The 17,167-nt window shown below is 37.7% G+C and overlaps 1 protein-coding gene across 1 annotated transcript in view; it reads left to right on the top strand.

Annotated features, from left to right (window-relative positions):
- Positions 1 to 17,167, top strand: part of dnah2 (dynein, axonemal, heavy chain 2) — a 153,768-nt gene that overhangs the window by 17,763 nt on the left and 118,838 nt on the right. The window contains exons 10-14 of the mRNA XM_059525133.1: positions 9,736 to 9,823; positions 10,163 to 10,365; positions 11,929 to 12,058; positions 12,784 to 12,966; positions 16,729 to 16,943. Of these exons, the coding sequence (XP_059381116.1) occupies positions 9,736 to 9,823; positions 10,163 to 10,365; positions 11,929 to 12,058; positions 12,784 to 12,966; positions 16,729 to 16,943 (819 nt within the window). The remainder of the gene's footprint in view (positions 1 to 9,735; positions 9,824 to 10,162; positions 10,366 to 11,928; positions 12,059 to 12,783; positions 12,967 to 16,728; positions 16,944 to 17,167) is intronic.

Raw genomic sequence — 17,167 nt, 5'->3', positions numbered from 1 at the left:
GGAGTGCTGTGTCATTTCAAATATAATTAAGCTTCTTCAGTGATTTATCTCAGTTTAAACTCTGATGGGTTCCGTACTGTTTTGTCAGCATCGCCACTACTGTTACCACTTCTACCAGAACCACTATTAGTACAAATATTACTGCTACTATTAAACCTGGTGTTATCACTGCAGCTGCCATTTTTGCTACTGCCGCTGCTGTTACACCTAGCACTCTGATTTAAATCTGTTTTACTACTGTACCACTACTAATCCAAAAATTACCACTACTGCTAATAATATTGTTACTTTGATAACTGATACTATGTTTCTCTGCATTACTAGCACTACTAAATATGACCATTACTATTTTTTTTTACCTTTAGCATTTCTACGGTTTCTATGGTTAACTGCATTACTAATACTACTTGTATGGAGATACATTTGTCTCAGAATGAATGTATTTTCAAAATATGACTTACAAATTTGCAAGCTAATTTAATGTTTTTAAAAGAAATCTCTTATGCTCACCAAGGCTGCGTTTATGTGATCCGAAGTACGATAAAAAGTGTTAAATTCTAATTTAAAAGAACTGTTTTCCATTTAATATAACGAGTTACAAAGTAACGGATTACAGTAACGATATTACTTTTTTGGGTAACGAAGTAAAGTAACGCATTACACTAATAATATTGGTAACTACACTACTTTACTAGACTATAGTAACGCGCTTTCCTGCGTTACACATGCCGTGTTTGCCTGTGTGTAAAGTTCTGGGCCAGGTTTCTCGATAACGATTGATCTTAGCGCTTAACTGCTCCGGGTGTGTGTTCACAGTGTGTGTGTGTGTTCACTGCTCTGTGTGTGTGCACTTCGGATGGGTTAAATGCAGAGCACAAATTCTGAGTATGGGTCACCATACTTGGCTGAATGTCACTTCACTTTCACTTTTCACTTTAGAGGCGCCATAGTGTATGTGATTACGTCATCGCATTATGACAACATTGATTCGTCAGAAGGAACCAATACTTTTGTTCCTCTGAGCCAAACAGAAATGATTGGTGACGCTTAGTCCCACCCCCATGCCCAGATTGGTTCCCATATTAAACCAATAAGTAGTCTTTTGAACTACTACTTAACATAGCCTACTGCTTTGGAAAATGAACGAAAACAAAGTGAAAGTAAAGTCTGTCGTGAGTGCATGAATACAAACACACAATAGCACATTTGCATGAGAAAACTCACCGAAAAAGCACAAAAAACACTCAACAGAGTACTTTGCCATAAAACAAATCAAAAACAAGGATGAAACAGTGGTACATATCTGATAAAGCACTGGAATTTATGTCTTGGGTCGTTAGGCGATGTGTCAATTCTGACACAGATTACAGCCAACGGATCGATCATTTATATTATGTATACTATGTAAATCATTATATAATTATACAGTTCATAAAGATAGTTGCACTATTTTTTTTTCTGTTGCACTCTGAATATTTCTCACTCATTTTGTATGTAGTTTGTGAATGATTTGCAGTTTTTGCACTGTATTGCTGAAGACAATTTGTGCAATTGTTTTTACTATATGCTGCATAGTTTGTGTTTGTTGTTCATACTCAGATTGAAAATATATTTTTCAGAAGAAGAAAAAAGAAATGCAATTTATATTTAAAAGAAAATCTAAATGAATGTGTTATGCCTTCATTTGATAACCAGAAAAATGTAAATACACAACAGAATTTCTGAGGGGAAACATTTCATAAGGCTATTTTAAGAAAATTTAATAAATGAAGTTGTTTTTATGCATTTAAATAATTACACATGCTAAAAAAAAAGATATGGTGAAGGAAAAATAAAACATTTCATAGGGCCCTAAACATGTAATTGTTTTGTTAAACTTTTAATAAATTGCTGTGAAAATGTATGTGTTATGAATTAAATTAATTAGACATGCTTTTTGATGAATACAATGAAATGTAACCATTAAAAAGGAGTTGAGAAAAAATAAAACAGATTTTATAGGGCCCTAAAAAAAGTAAAGTAATAAGTAGTGAAGTTACTTTTCAAATTCAGTAACTAGTAAAGTAATCTCATTACAATTTACAGAAGTAACTAGTAACTAATTACATTTTTTGAGTAACTACCCCACAACTGCTACTGATACACATTTCATGTTTCAGAGTTACACAAAAACACTTGTTTAATCTCTGTAATCTCCTCAGATGACAATGTAGACGTCTGTCAAACATTGTTGTGATCATATACTGTATGGTTGTGAATACACACAGTACAGGGAGCAGCTTCTCCCTCACCATTGTAATATGCTGCTTTTGCATGGTTCCGTGAAAAAGCTTCTGCTTTTTTGTTTTCCTTTTACGCCTTAAAGAAGATGCCAGGGGTCCAGCCTTGTCACCTGACCTGAATTCAGCGTGTTGATTCGCTAAAATGGACTTCTGTTCACAAACATCAAGGGTGCTTGTCAGCTTTTGCAATAACACGTGAACTTGCGATGCCTTGGACAGTACAGGTTTTTTTGACATAACGTGTTTAGGGTTCAGATCGCGCTATACTGCATGTAGAGAATAATGCACAGCATACACATTTTTTTTTTAAGTGGTGTTTATCAGTTTTTGCAAATTGACTATATATTGTAACAATATAAAAGTCTTTCTTGTGGTATTTGATCATTTTAATGTCTCCTAGCTAAATATAAGTAATAATTGATTTCTTTAAAAAGATCTTCCTGTTACAACAGCCTCTGTTTAGCTAGTCTGAATTCTGTTTCATAGTCAGCTAAATGTTTGCTCTCTTCTAGTTCTACTGTCTGGGTCAGCTGTACACAGATAGTTTTCAGCACCTGGTCTTCCTTTCTATACAGTAGCTAATAGAGGGCATGCTTTAAGCCTATATTATTAACTGCCCGCCCTCCTCTCTGTCTTTCAGCTTTATGGCCCTTTCTCTCCCTGTCATTTCCACCATCACTGGCTCTGCCTAACCCACCCACCCATCTCAGCTTCTCCATACAATTCTTGAGCTCACGCTCTCTCCCTTTCGCAATGGAAATGATACTGCTGCTAAATGAGAGTGCCAAAGCTGTTCCGTGATTGCAGCCCTCCTGCTAAAAAGAACAGCATTTTACGGTGCGATGACAGAGTTTCTTCTTCAAAGTGATGGCAACTTACTGACAAATGACAGAGGCTGAACACTGCAGCATCCATTTGAAAGGAGCTCTCTCAGAGTCATCTCCTGGAGTTTTTTTTATTGCACTTAGGTTTAGGTTGGCGCTTCTTCTTTAGGTGTGGTGAAACTTTGCAATACTGTTTCATCATGTCCCAGCAGAATGCAGCATCTGCTTCGCAGCATTCTGCCGTAAACTATGGCATAACTCATAGTGGCTGTGATTTTGAAAGATGTTAACAGTGTAGCAAATGCTGTATTGTTGAAGCTGAATGTAACCGATTCAGTGGGAGGGATACTCTGTAGAGAAGAAACATTTATTTCCTAAGCAAGCCTTCCCTACAGGATGCAGCCATTCAGTTGTGGCTTTTAAAAACAGCAAGGGACTCCAGAGGTATTTCGTGGAAAATAATGTGCGGTCAACCAAACACAACACAATGTTCTTAGTGGGTTACACCCTAAGGTCTCTCACTTTCACCCCAACCCTGCAGTTTTTTTGGATTGTATCATATTTTTAGTGTAGTGGGCCTGCTGGTGGTTTATGACTGTTGGCTTCATTTGTTGTGATAAAAGCAAAGAGTTTGTTTTGCCCCCGCAGACACAGGGATCTTCGATCCTTCAGTCGAGTAGCTGAGCCCACTCTCAAAAATTCAGCCGATGTTCAGATAGCAAAAAGAATACAGTGTTCCACCTCTCTTACAACACTGTACAAGGATTCTTACTATAGATGCAGTAAATACGGTTAAATAACTAACTACCAGATGTACCAGAAAATTGCAGAATTATTATGAACCATTTTTTTTGTTTTCTCACTATTCTTAAGTGCTATCAACTTTAAGGAACACAAGAATGCATCTTAGTGCAGCTGTTCTGTCCCGATTTACCATTTAAAAATTAAAACAGGCCCACCTTAATTCAGTCCTACTTTACCTTATAGTTAATTATGGTTTCTTTGTTTGACTGTTTTATTTACATAAAATTTGGTGACAATCAATCAAATTTACTTAAGTAGATTAAATAAACTTTAAAAGCTATGCAAGTTATTGTCTATGGAAAGTTATTTTGAAGAATATTTTTGGACATACAATGAAACTCAAAAACAACTTTGGTCCCAAAAGACCTTCGCTGGACAAAAAACATCAACAAAAAAGCAAATAATGACTGAATATGTACTTTTGCCTTAAATTCCTTCAACATCCTCTTGACATTTCTTGATTTATAACTAGGGTTGGGAATCATTAGAAATTGTTCGTTCCGGTTCTGGTTCTGCCTAACGGTTCTAGTTCAGATTCCGGTTCCATTAAAATCATTAAACAACCAATTAAAAAATAGTGGTGAGGAAAAATCCACAATACTCACCTACTCAATGCTCAATACTGTTTGTTACTTACTGTCAACTTAATTTAAAGGTTGGCAATGTCAAAATTTAACATATAATAGAGTATACAAATTTTCAGGTACCGATTCTGGTTCCATTTAAATGAACTATTATTATGTTTTTTTGCTATTTTACCTTCACTGAATGTAGTGTTGCTGGAAGGTAGTAAGTAATGTTGAGTAATGCTAGTCCATCAATCAGCAGGTGCTTCAAAGTTGATGTTTTTTACACTATTAATAACATATTGCTTTCCAAGCAGGAATGAGCTGGTTGGCCAAATAGTCTCTTGAGGGCTAAGACACTTGTTAATTTCCCTAAATTAATGAAATATAAACTGTTATACTTATAGCCATGTATACACGCACTCCATAAAGCCCCTCTTTTATAAATAATAATGCAGTCTGGAGATGGTGTGATGCAATGAGTCATTTTTAAACATTTAAAATGCATAAAAAATAAATATTTTCTATCACTTTGTTTATCACTCTTGAAATTACTTGTACACTAAATAATCTAACCCTCATACTTATGTAACAATAGCAGTCTATTTATTTAGTGGTCCAAGTTGAAGCCAGTATGTATATTAATGACAATATGGGACAAATATAATGTAATTTATTGGCAGCAGGTGACATCATTTATGGGAAACGCAGAATCATCAGAACACTGGCGGAAGGCTGCTCACAGCACTTGGTCACATGTTGCACCAGAACCGTTTTTGGAATCGAAACTTAGAAATTGCTCACAGTTCAGGTTCTTAAAAAAAAAACTAAAAACAGAACCGGTTCTCGGTTCCCAACCCTATTCATAACACTGACAACACTGGCATAGTCATGGATCTGATGCTTTATCTGATTGAGGCAGCACGGACATTCAGGGTATTCATCAAAATGATATACTCAGATTTGTGCTTCTGTTCTATAGAGTCTGTTATTAAGTGTATTGATATTTGGGAGAGAGAAAAATCGCACTTCAGAGATAAGATCTATAGTTGTTTTTTTTTGTTTTTTTTACTCCGTAAAGATACTATGTTTACTGAATGTACTAGAGCATCAGGAATCCTATATGTTTTAGAACTTGTGAATAGAATCATTACAGAAGAGCATGCTAGAATTGTTATTATGGGCCATTTGTTGTTGCAGTACCATTAATGACCTGCCAGCTGCAGCAATAATAGCCTGCACTCCTGCGGCCTGGGCCGATGGCAGCACTTGAAGTGAATCGATTGCTGCACTAGTAAATTCAATACAGCGCTGCAACTAAAAACTTAAGGCACGGCAGGCCTCCGAGGTAGGATTTGATTGTCCCTGCTTTACGATGTATTGAGTGCGAGATTGAATGCCCTGTGTAAAGCAGACAGCATTATAAATGGCCAATGTTAAAGCTGGATCCAGATGCTTGCGGTTTGGTCTTTTCAGTTTGAGGAGGAAGACCATTATGCACACACTCGCATATGTCTTCAGAGTTCAGCCCTGGGTCGACGTCTTGGAGACTTGTGGTCGTGTGTATTAGTAATAAACAGCAAGCAAATGCCCTTTATCGTATTTTGCCATCATTGTGTTGTTCTTTGCACAGACAGGAGGACCAGAAAATTAGCAAGTGACATTGGCACTGTTGCAGCTCACATCACGTCAGATACTTTCAGAGAAATGATTGATCAAAGCCAGCCGTCAACTCTATCAGTCTGGACAGCCATGAATCAAAAGGTCACCTGTGTTTTTCTCCAGAGCTATTTTACTGGCATCATATGTATAAGTAGAGATCACATAAGCTGGTTTGTTCAACCTCTTGGTGCATGTGTATGTTTAAATGTGTGTGTGTTGTGACATGATTAATGTAGTGTTAGCTGCAGCATGCCCTTTATTCTTTGTCCTCCTGGTGGCCTCTCCTTTTCTTGACTTTTATTTTATTTTTTTGCCTTTTCACAGATTTTATCATTCAGTCAAATTATTTTTTTTTGCCTTGAACACTTTCTTCTCCACCTATTTTTTCCCTTTCACTCTCATATGAAACAAAACCACAAATGACATCTCTATAATATCTCAAGCGATGTTCCTTGACAATAATGAGATTTAATGGAAAGCAAATGGAGTCTTTGCTCAAGAAGTCATTTCAGATTTCAGAAGAGATTTCATCGGTATCAAAGCTGTGTGCTCAGATTTGCCAATATGCTAAGATCTGTAATCAAAAATCAAAGGCTATGTTTTGGATGCAATACTAGCTTCTTAAATAATAAGTCCCTGCCCATTTTTTTCTTTTTTTTTTTTTTGATAATCATTTTTACTCGGATGTACTTCACAATACAGTAGAAAAGATGACACAAAGTGTCATATTGTCAAATTGATACTGAAATGAAACCAAAACTGAGAACTTGAACTAAATGTATGAAATAGTAATAAAATCAATAAAATATATTTCATTGCCTTCTCTTTGACTTTATCCTTTCATTCAAGTGCTCTTTCTCTCCACCACTCTCTTTTCCTTTAACTCCCTCTTTTTAATAATTTTTTATTGAATTCTTATTTATTGAATTACAAGTCAATCATGTCAGATTTTCCTGACAATTTCCCGAATGAATCATAACCCTTGTGGTCAGCCTGGTTATTCTTCTGTATAATGATTGAGCTTAAATCCTTTCAGACCTTCTGAAACAAGGATGACCTCATAAAATATCTGTCATGGTTAGAAACATTGCCATGGTACCACTGCCACTAACTGTTCAGGGAGTCGTGCTTTGACAGAAAGATATGCAGATTCTTTTTGTGTGTGTGTGTGTGTGTGTGTGTGCATGAGTTTAAATGCACAAAACATAACTATTTTAACTGCTCAGTGAGTCACACTGATTTACTGCCTTGCCATTTTGTGACATTGTGTGTGTGTGTAAGTGTGTCTATAAGACTGTCAACTTTAACACTAGATGTTCATTACATATTTCATTTTACAGATCAAATTCTCAATTTCATCATACACTTTTGATTTTACTGCATTTCCTAATGTTAAAATTGCCACTGACATCACAGCTATGATGAAATCTTGTAAGACGGGCTACCAGTGAGTGTTTTCATTCATGTTCACTTTTAACCTAACAACTTAGATAAAATGGGTATTACTTTGAATTGATAGGCATAAAAGAATTCTGACAGAAGTAGAAAAATATTGGACATCCAAAAATATTTTTATGTAACTCCAGAGTCTTTTTTTTCCCACTCAGACTGAGAGAGAATCTTATTAAATTTAATTTAAACTGCTCACAGTTGTCCCCAAACTCCCTTCTGTATTGTCTGGTTAGGACCAATAATGGAGGAGACTTGTTGTAAACACGTATTTTAATTAATATTTTGTCTGTTTATGTAAAATTGCAGTCAGTTGTTTGCATTTCACTGATTTCACTCATTTATTTTCCGTAAGTGCTTAACTTCTTAGTCTGATCCACTCTCTCTCATACTCTGTTTAAATCAACATCTCTAACCTTGCTGGATGTAGTAATAGCGTTTTATCATGGTTCATGGTATGCAGTAACTCGTTCAAAGGGATGTGACCCTGGAGCCAGAGAGCGTGTAAGAGAATAAACATAAAGATAGCTTATCGTCTGTAATCTGTGTTACTGCCTATGTCTGACATTCACCTCTGTGTCCTCCTGTGTGTTTAGACAGTGCATTCATCACTTTGGGCCCAATGACGACCTTCTCTGAGACCTACAGCACTGGATCATGTCTCTCTCATAATCACTTACTCTTTCTCCCTCTCTCTCTCTTTCAAAAACATCTTTGTTCATCTCTTTTTGTCTATTACCCTTCCTCCCAATCCCTCTTTTAGTTGTATAAAAGTTGTCCTCCCCCGGCCCTCTTTTTTCCTTTCTTTTGCATGACAGCATTTACTGGAGCATTATTACTCCCCGTATAAGCCCCTCTTTAATTAGACACCAATTTGGACGGATTTACGCTTTTTCACATGCCAAAACATTCATATTGGCTGTTTATCCCCGTGGTTAAAGGGCATAGCTGTCAAACTGACCACAATTCATGGCGATATTAAGTGTTTCGCAGTGAACTGAGCAGCATTGCGCAGCTCCGTTCCTTCAGAAATAACATGGGCTAACTGGTGATTAAGGATTTAAAAGACGAAGTGGAGATGCTCGTGCCAGGCGGTCCTGTAAATGATTCAGGAGAACTGATTGCTGGTGCGCGGCTCACCGTCATTTCAATGTGTTTTTGAATCTCAGTCATTAAAGCTTTGGCTGCATTTCAATTTAAGCCCTCATCCTCCGCTCTGGTGACTATGATCTCCGTGCTAGGTGAAAATCGTAATTTAGTCGTTGCTCCAGACGGCGGTTATTTTTCTCTTTAATAATAAATAGAAAAAAAAATCTTTGCATAAATCAAAGTAGTATGAAAGATGTAAAGGGAATTTTTGTTTTATGCATGGAGACCTTCCTAGAACTTATCAGTTGGCCTGTTGTTACCCCCTACATCCTAAGATAGGGGCCGCACATTAAAAGAAATCACAAAACGCTGGCAAGCGTTCCCATTGTATCTTGACATCAGCTTTGAACTGTGAGGAAACCTAGAATGAAGGACAGAAACGGCTAGTAAAAGGGTCTGGTTTCATATGAGGACCAGTATGACAGAGTTCCTAGTTCCAAGATAGCAGTCCCTCAGAACAAGGCCATGGATTTGCTCTCTCCCTTTGACTAAATCACTCAATTGACATGTACTATCATGCCTATCTGGTAACAGAGTCATCCCGCTTGAAGTCTTACTCTCTTTTTCTACATATCTCTCTTGCGCTCCCTCTCTTTTCCCCTCCCTGTGACCCTGGGTTCCTCTCTGCCCCACTAAAGGTGTTTGTCTGTGAGCGGCAGTGAGGATTAGCTTTCCATCAGTGAAAGAATGAGGTGTGAAAAGCAATCTGAGGAACGCCAGGCTGGCTGATATGGAACTTTGGCGGATGCAATTATGCCTATGACAGATCATTTCTGACCTGATCCCTCGCTGCTCTGGCTGGCAGCCAGCTACTGCTGTTGTTTTGTTTTTCTCGTGCGGCGAGTGAAATGTGAAAACCTTTAGCAAGGGAGTAGTGACACAGCAGACTTCTCCATTTTTCTCTGCTTTCCCTTACAGCCCTTGTCTATAGAAACAAAAATGAGGATGAAGATGTATGAACTTCTATTTTTCTTGAACTCTTTATCTTTGTATTTTTAGATACTCTTCCCAAGGGTGGTCGCTTGACCAGATTACCATATTTGCTCTGGTGGATTCCTTTGTGCGTAGATGCAAAGATCTAATAGAGGTGAGCAAACACTACAAAATGATGCAAACAAACTCACATTCACAAACTGTACATTTTCCAAATGCATGCAGAATTTTTACACCCTACTTTCTCAAACACACATCCAGATCTCCTCTCAATAATACACATCTCTGTGTGTCTTTATTGCTTTCATTTTTCATATTTCCCATTTTCTTCTTTTTTTTGTGCAATAAAATTACTGTTGCACTTTTTGTAAAATAGAAAACAGTATATTGAATATCTATTCTATTAAAATTTTTGAATAGCAGTTCTAAAACAAATTCCAATGAAACATTTTATGCATAAGTTTGTTTCTCTAACACATTCTCTTTATTTCAGGTGTGTGAGTGTCAGCAGCAGTTTGCTCGCTGGGAAGAGGGTAAGCGAGTGCCATTGCCATGCTTTGCTGGACGTCAGGGGTCAGAGGTCACTCAGAGACTGCTGTACATAGAGGCAACCTTTGACAACAGCCTGCACGTCCTGCGCTCTGTTAAGGACATCCTGGATGTCAGAAATCCCTCTTGGCATGAGGACTACAGCAGGTGCAGTGTGTTTGTAAATTGATCAGGGCACAGAGAAAAAGAGAGGTACTGTGAAATATCTGGCTTTGATTGTTCGAGGAGCTACATTCTGTCCATATGCCAGACACGATACCTACTCTGAAAGTGACCAGTGTTGCATTTGCAGTAAGCTGCACATCACCTCTGAATGTCCACTAATCAGAGACCAGTCAGCTCTGAGCCAAAATGCATTCCATTAATAATAAAGCCTACTTACACTGTTAACAAATGAGCCATTGGTATAAAAATATTGTATGCATGACATTTTTAGGAAACCTTAATTTTATAATATAATGATTTAATATACAAATACAAATATGCCAATTTAAGGAATATTAAATACATAACATAAATTCAAAAGTCTGAAAGAAGACATTTATCCTCACCTAGGCTACATTTATTTAATCAAAATAAATTGTTTTATTATTTAAAACAATTATATAACCCTTTTAAATATATTTTAAAATGTAATTTAGGTCCAAAAGAACAGCATTCATTTTAAAATATGTATGAGTCTTTACTGTCCCTTTTGAACATTTTAATGTGTCCTTTCTGACTAAAAGGTTCTTAATTTCTTTCATTCAAAAAAAAAAAAAAAGACTTAACGCCAGATTATTGTTTAATAATAAAAAAAAATATATATATAAATGGATCTTCATATGGATAAAACAAATTCTGCAGTTGCTGTGGTATTTGTAAAATGAAGGTGCCAAATCTGGCTCTTGCACTGTAGACAGCTCCATTGACTGTAATGGAAGCGATCTAGTTTTGTTGTGTAGTGACACGCAAAATGCGTCAAACTGTGTGTCTGTCTTTCTGCCAGCCTGTCTATGAAGCAGTCAGTCCTTCTGGTTCTCATGTATATTTATAAATGTTTGTCATTCTTGACTGCTTATTGGCCTGCTGGCCTGTTGGGAGTTTCCATACATCTTGTATTAGCATATCTTCATAAATATGCATATAATGACCCGCATATTGGAATCATATAGATATTTTTCATGAATATTCTGCCTAAATGTATGTGCAGCGGAGAGAAGATCACTTTGCCTTTCTGTCTGAGCCCAGTGTGCCCCTATTGTCATTCACAACTGTTTGTGACAGCAGGCAGTTTGGCTGCTTATCTGAATACCATCATGACCGTCTGTGTGACAGAACCAGGGCTGCCCATCAGCCACCAGAGACCATTATCCCCTCGTACCCCCGCCCCAGGCACTGACGGACCTTGGGAAGGCGAACAGTGCGTGAGCGATCGTGTGCATCTGATGGCCATGATGGATTGGGGCCGAGGCGGGTCATAGGGTTAGGATGTTGTTGCCAAGACAAACAGCTGTGCTTGTGTCTGGGGCAGGTGTTTCATAGTGTCTCAGCATATTGAGAGCACCCAAATCAATACCAGCCTCCATTTATGGCCGAGAGTGTGTGTGTGCTAGACTCTGCCTTTGAATAGAGGGCACTGATTTGTGTTTGGAACATGCTGTACAGCTCTGCCCACTTCTTTGTTGTTTTGTGCCTCTTGTTTATCCGTGTGTGCGTTTGTGTTTTTAGATTCCGTGGTAAAGTGAAAGATCTGGAGGTGATGATGCAGAATTTGATCACTTCGACCTTCGAGACAGTGAACTGTGTGGAGGAAGGAGTACAGCTGCTTGATGTGTTTCAGCACCTGTCTGGACGAGAGGTCTTTCTCATACACACTTAGCCTTCAATTCATACACACTTTATCTGCTCCTTTAAAACCTTGCACACTGTCAGACTGCTACTCTTCTTAGCAAATACAGTGAATACAAATTGCAACCGCAGAACAGACCACACACAGACTTCTGATGTCATTTCCTTTTCACTCTCATTTACTCAGGAGGTCAGTAGCAGGACCTCATGCACACATATAAGCCCACTGCTCTCTCACCTGTGTCACCAATCTCTTTATTTGTTGTTTACCTCATTAATCACCATCATCTCTCCTGGCTGTGACTTCCCCTTCGGTCTTATTCAGTGTTTTTTGTTCCTCCTCTTTCCTTTCATTCTGTCATTCAGCTTATCAAAATTTTAAAGTGCTGCATTGACTAGACTATTTTACATGAATTAAAGCTAAAACATTACAATGAATAATAAAAAGCCAAAAACAAAAAGGTGCCAGTGAAGGTGAAACAAACTAAAATGAAATATAAAATGTAATTTAATATAAAAAAACTAATCAAATAAATAATTTATAGAATAACAAGGCATGGGTAGACATTATGAAGACAACTAGTTAACATAATGATGATAACAGTAATTTGTTAGGTTGTGGTTTCTGAGAGTGTTCATTCACATAAAGAGTCAAGCCATAAGAGGCTGTGTATTACAGTAATTTTACCACAATTTACCCATTTCCTGAGTGTTTCTCTTTTATATCTTTCTTAGGCAATCAAACGGACCATTGACAGAAAGACGGTGGATGTATACGCATTGCTTAATGCTGAGCTGAGTGATATTAATTTGGTGATGTGCAGGCTGTCATCTCTCACACCTGCTCAGATGCCTCGACACGCAGGACAGGGGCATTGGACTCGAGCACTCCGATCAAGGATAGAAAGACCCATGGAGGTGATATTAACATTAAAGAGAGGTTAACATAAAACTACAAAATCAGGGTTGTGAATCAAGAACTCTTTTGATTCAGAACTGGTTGCAATTTTTTTTTAATCCAATACCAGTACATAATGATTTTAATGAAATTCTGATAATGCAAAAATATTGTTTTCTGTGCTGGAGAATTCAGAACAGAAAGAAATTTTATTTTGATTTCAATGTTTTAATAATTTTATGTGCTTTTGTCAAAGCTTAAATTTTTATGTCAGTTTAAATAATTTTGGTATTTCAACTAATTTATTTCACATATCTCAAACTTCTCAATCTAAAAAGACTTAATGACATAATTTTCTTTGTATTTGACTTAAAATAAACCAAGCTCTTAAAGTATTAGTTCACTCCAGAATTACAATTTCCTCACCCCCATGTCATCCAAGATGTTCAAGTCTTTCTTTCTTCAGCCAAAAAAGAAATTAAGGGTTTTGCGGGAAAATATTCCAGGATTTTTCTCCATATAGTATATGTCAATAGGAACCTATGGGTTGTAGGTCCAAATTGCAATTTTATTGCAGCTTCAAAGGGCTGTACATGTTGGTAATCACTTTGGAAGGTCACGTTTTTTCCTAGTGGAATAAATCTTTTAGGTTTCAAAGGATTTAAATATCTGCACACAAATGGTCCATTTGAAGCAATAAACTGATACAAAGACATAAATATGTCATTCAGCACAACTACTTTTGAACAGTCCTGCTTCTACACACTTGAAAAACACTGGGTCGATACTTCTGCCTACATCACCTTTCCAACTTGACTACGCAATGCGTGAAGTCATGGACGCACATCCCAGAGCTAGTGCAAGACAAGCATTTGTGGTTTAAAAGTATAGATAAAGACAAGACCCTTATTCTTTAGCTGGGATCGTGTAGGGCCTTTTGAAGCTTCAACCTGTTGGTCCCTGTTAAAGTCCACTATATGGAGAAAAATTCCGGAATGTTTTGCTCAGAAACCTTAATTTCTTTATGACTGCAGAAAGAAAGACATGAACATATTGGATTACATGGAGGTGTGGAAATTATCAGAAAATTTTAATTCTGGAATGAACTAATCCTTTAAGGTTTTGTGAGATCAGTGAATGAAATGGGCTTCCTCAAAAATACCAAATGAATGCAATTGCTGAATCAGAACCAATTCACCCAGATTTCCCAGATTCACTAACATAATAAAGATTTCAAACATACTTACATCAAACTGATGTTACAGTATGTTAGTATGTCATGTAAAAATGTGCACAGTCAAATTAAAGCATCATAGGTTCCTGAAAGGTGCACCAACTGGATGTGGTGTTTTGTGTTTCAGAACCTTTTGTTGAGTCGCGGGAGGGAGGGAGGCGGGGGGGAGTAGAGCGCAATCTCGAGGGTACCCCCCGGCCTGCGAGGGGCAATGGGGGTATGTGACGAGTGGGGCGGGGCCGAGAGACGTGGGAACAAAGTGAGGCCGATGGAGTGATTTATGGTTTATTTTGATTATTAAAGTTTCATTTGATTGTCCGCCGGTTCCCGCCTCCTTCTTCCCGAAGATTAGGAGTCTTGATTATTACAAATATCCTTATGATTTATGGCATAAAAGAAAAGATTTGACCCATACAATGTTTTTTTGGCTATTGCTAAAAATATACCCCAGTGACTTAAGACTGTTTTTTTGCTCCAGGGTCACACACATATACAGTACAGACCAAAAGTTTGGACACCTTCTCATTCAAAGAGTTTTCTTTATTTTCATGACTATGAAAATTGTAGATTCACACTGAAGGCATCAAAACTATGAATTAACACATGTGGAATTATATATGGAATTATATACATAACAAAAAAGTGTGAAACAACTGAAAATATGTCATATTGTAGGTTCTTCAAAGTAGCCACCTTTTGCTTTGATTACTGCTTTGCACACTCTTGGCATTCTCTTGATGAGCTTCAAGAGGTAGTCACCTGAAATGGTCTTCCAACAGTCTTGAAGGAGTTCCCCGAGAGATGCTTAGCACTTGTTGGCCCTTTTGCCTTCAGTCTGTGGTCCAGCTCACCCCTAAACCATCTCGATTGGGTTCAGGTCCGGTGACTGTGGAGGCCAGGTCATCTGGCGCAGCACCCCATCACTCTCCTTCTTGGTCAAATAGCCCTTGATGCCTTCAGTGTGACTCTACAACTTTCATAGTCATGAAAATAAAGAAAACTCTTTGAATGAGAAGGTGTGTCCAAACTTTTGGTCTGTACTGTATATATATATATATATATATTATTCATCAATGGTGGCAATCAGCAGGCTAATTTCTAATTAAGAGACCAATTTATATGGCAGACTTTCATGTATTCTTTTATTTATATGTAAACATTGTTTAATTACCATTATAACTAGCTATCTCACATATTTTTGCTCACTCAGATTATTATTTGAGCACAATAGCTTGATTTCCAGCTTTAAATTGAATAACAAATGACAAGTAAGCAGTCAGTAATAAAATAACAAAAAAATAAACGAATTACTAATGATAGCACAAAAAATAATAACGATACAAATGAAATAAATAGCTTTTTAGTATTTCAGGTTGGCCTAACAGTAGGGCTATTAAGAGATTTAGTTTTTTTTATTTTACCAGTTATATCCAAATAATGTTTAGTCCTATAAAGCTGTTATTATCAGAACACGTGAGCCTAACATAGTGGTTAGCAGATCAATGAATGAGAGGGCAGTGTTACCAGAGTTGCCCACATACCACATCATGTTACAATAGGGCTGTTGCAGACTGAAACAATACTGTACTACTACATCGATGTTTCCTGTCGGCTCGATTTTTGAGTGGACTTTGCTGTTCCGATGAGCATGAACGGTATATGAGTGGAGCCAAAGAGCGCTCACATAGTGTCTAATCAGTCCAATCCCTATCTGTAAGCTGTACCCTTTTTTCCTCCCCCTTTTGTACAGTAGGTGAACTCTGTTGGGTTTTGTGGACAAATTAATCAGATTCCATCCAAAAACTTCCATCAGGGTAAATTTGGAAGGTGTCACAAGATGGCTTAACTTCACTGATGAGCTCTTCTCTGTGTTGAGCTAAGAGTCTTGTGTCAGAGGCCAGTGAGGGGCCCCAGCAGAGGCCCTGGAGCTCAGCCAAGATCCAGTCACACAGGCCCTAATGCTATTAAAGCCAGCTGTGCTGCTACATACTCCCTCTCTCATTCTTTTTGTCACTTTCTGTTTCACTCACCCTTCCTCTCTATTTCGCTCTCTTTTGCCTTCTCTTTCTTTTGCTTCTCATCTTTCTCTCATTCTTCAGTTTGCTTGCAAAGCACATCTCCATTGTGTTTAAAGTCATTTTTCCGCTTTCTTTAAGAAGGCAATTAACAGCAGACGTAAGCTTTAATTGGACACAGATATGATTATGTTGCATTTCTCCACAATTGATCCCAAAAAGGCCCATGGAGAAAAGAAAGGGAGACAGAAACCAGGGCTTATTGATGGTCTGATTAGAAGTTGTAAAATGTTTACATAGTTACTACGTAGCCTGAGACATTCCTAACATGAGTGAAGTTTAGCCTTCATTTGTTTACCTTTGGTTTGTTTAGCTTAGCTGTGCTCTGACGGTTGCTTTGATTGTTTGTGACCTTGCATATGTGAGTCGGTAAGATTTCAAGACGTTGTTTGTTTGTAAGTGATTAGATGAGTGTTCTCTGCATTCTCTCTGAGCTCTTCCCATCTGGTTGTGTGTGTTTTTTGCACATCTAGGTTCTTCGGCGTGCTCATTTCCTACCACACTTCAGCAGTGGAGAGGAGGTGCATGTGAATTATGCTAAGCTGTGTCAGACTCTGGATGAGAAGGTGAGGAGGATCTTCACAGACTGGAGTCAGAGTCTGAACAGAGAGTGTCTCAGCAGTCTCAACCAGCCACTCATGATCCGCTGTAAAGGGAAGACAGGCCCGCTGGACATCAACTTTAACAAGTACGTGATTACACAAACACACATGCATACAGGCCCTCCAGTACCTCTGTGTTCACTGTTTTTGTCAGTATAATTAGACATGTTACTGACCAGGGATGTTTTTGTCCATAGTTTTATGGCATAAGATTTAGCTATAAAAAAATCTGAAAAATTTTACTTTTTAGCTTTAATGATGAGGACAGTATACAAATATCAAAGAACATCCACTTCTCACTTTATCCGCT

The sequence above is a fragment of the Carassius carassius genome, chromosome 3 (genome assembly GCF_963082965.1).
Source record: "Carassius carassius chromosome 3, fCarCar2.1, whole genome shotgun sequence".
Taxonomy (NCBI): domain Eukaryota; kingdom Metazoa; phylum Chordata; class Actinopteri; order Cypriniformes; family Cyprinidae; genus Carassius; species Carassius carassius.
Note: the sequence above shows the minus strand (reverse complement) of the source record. Positions and strands in the feature narration are given on the sequence as shown.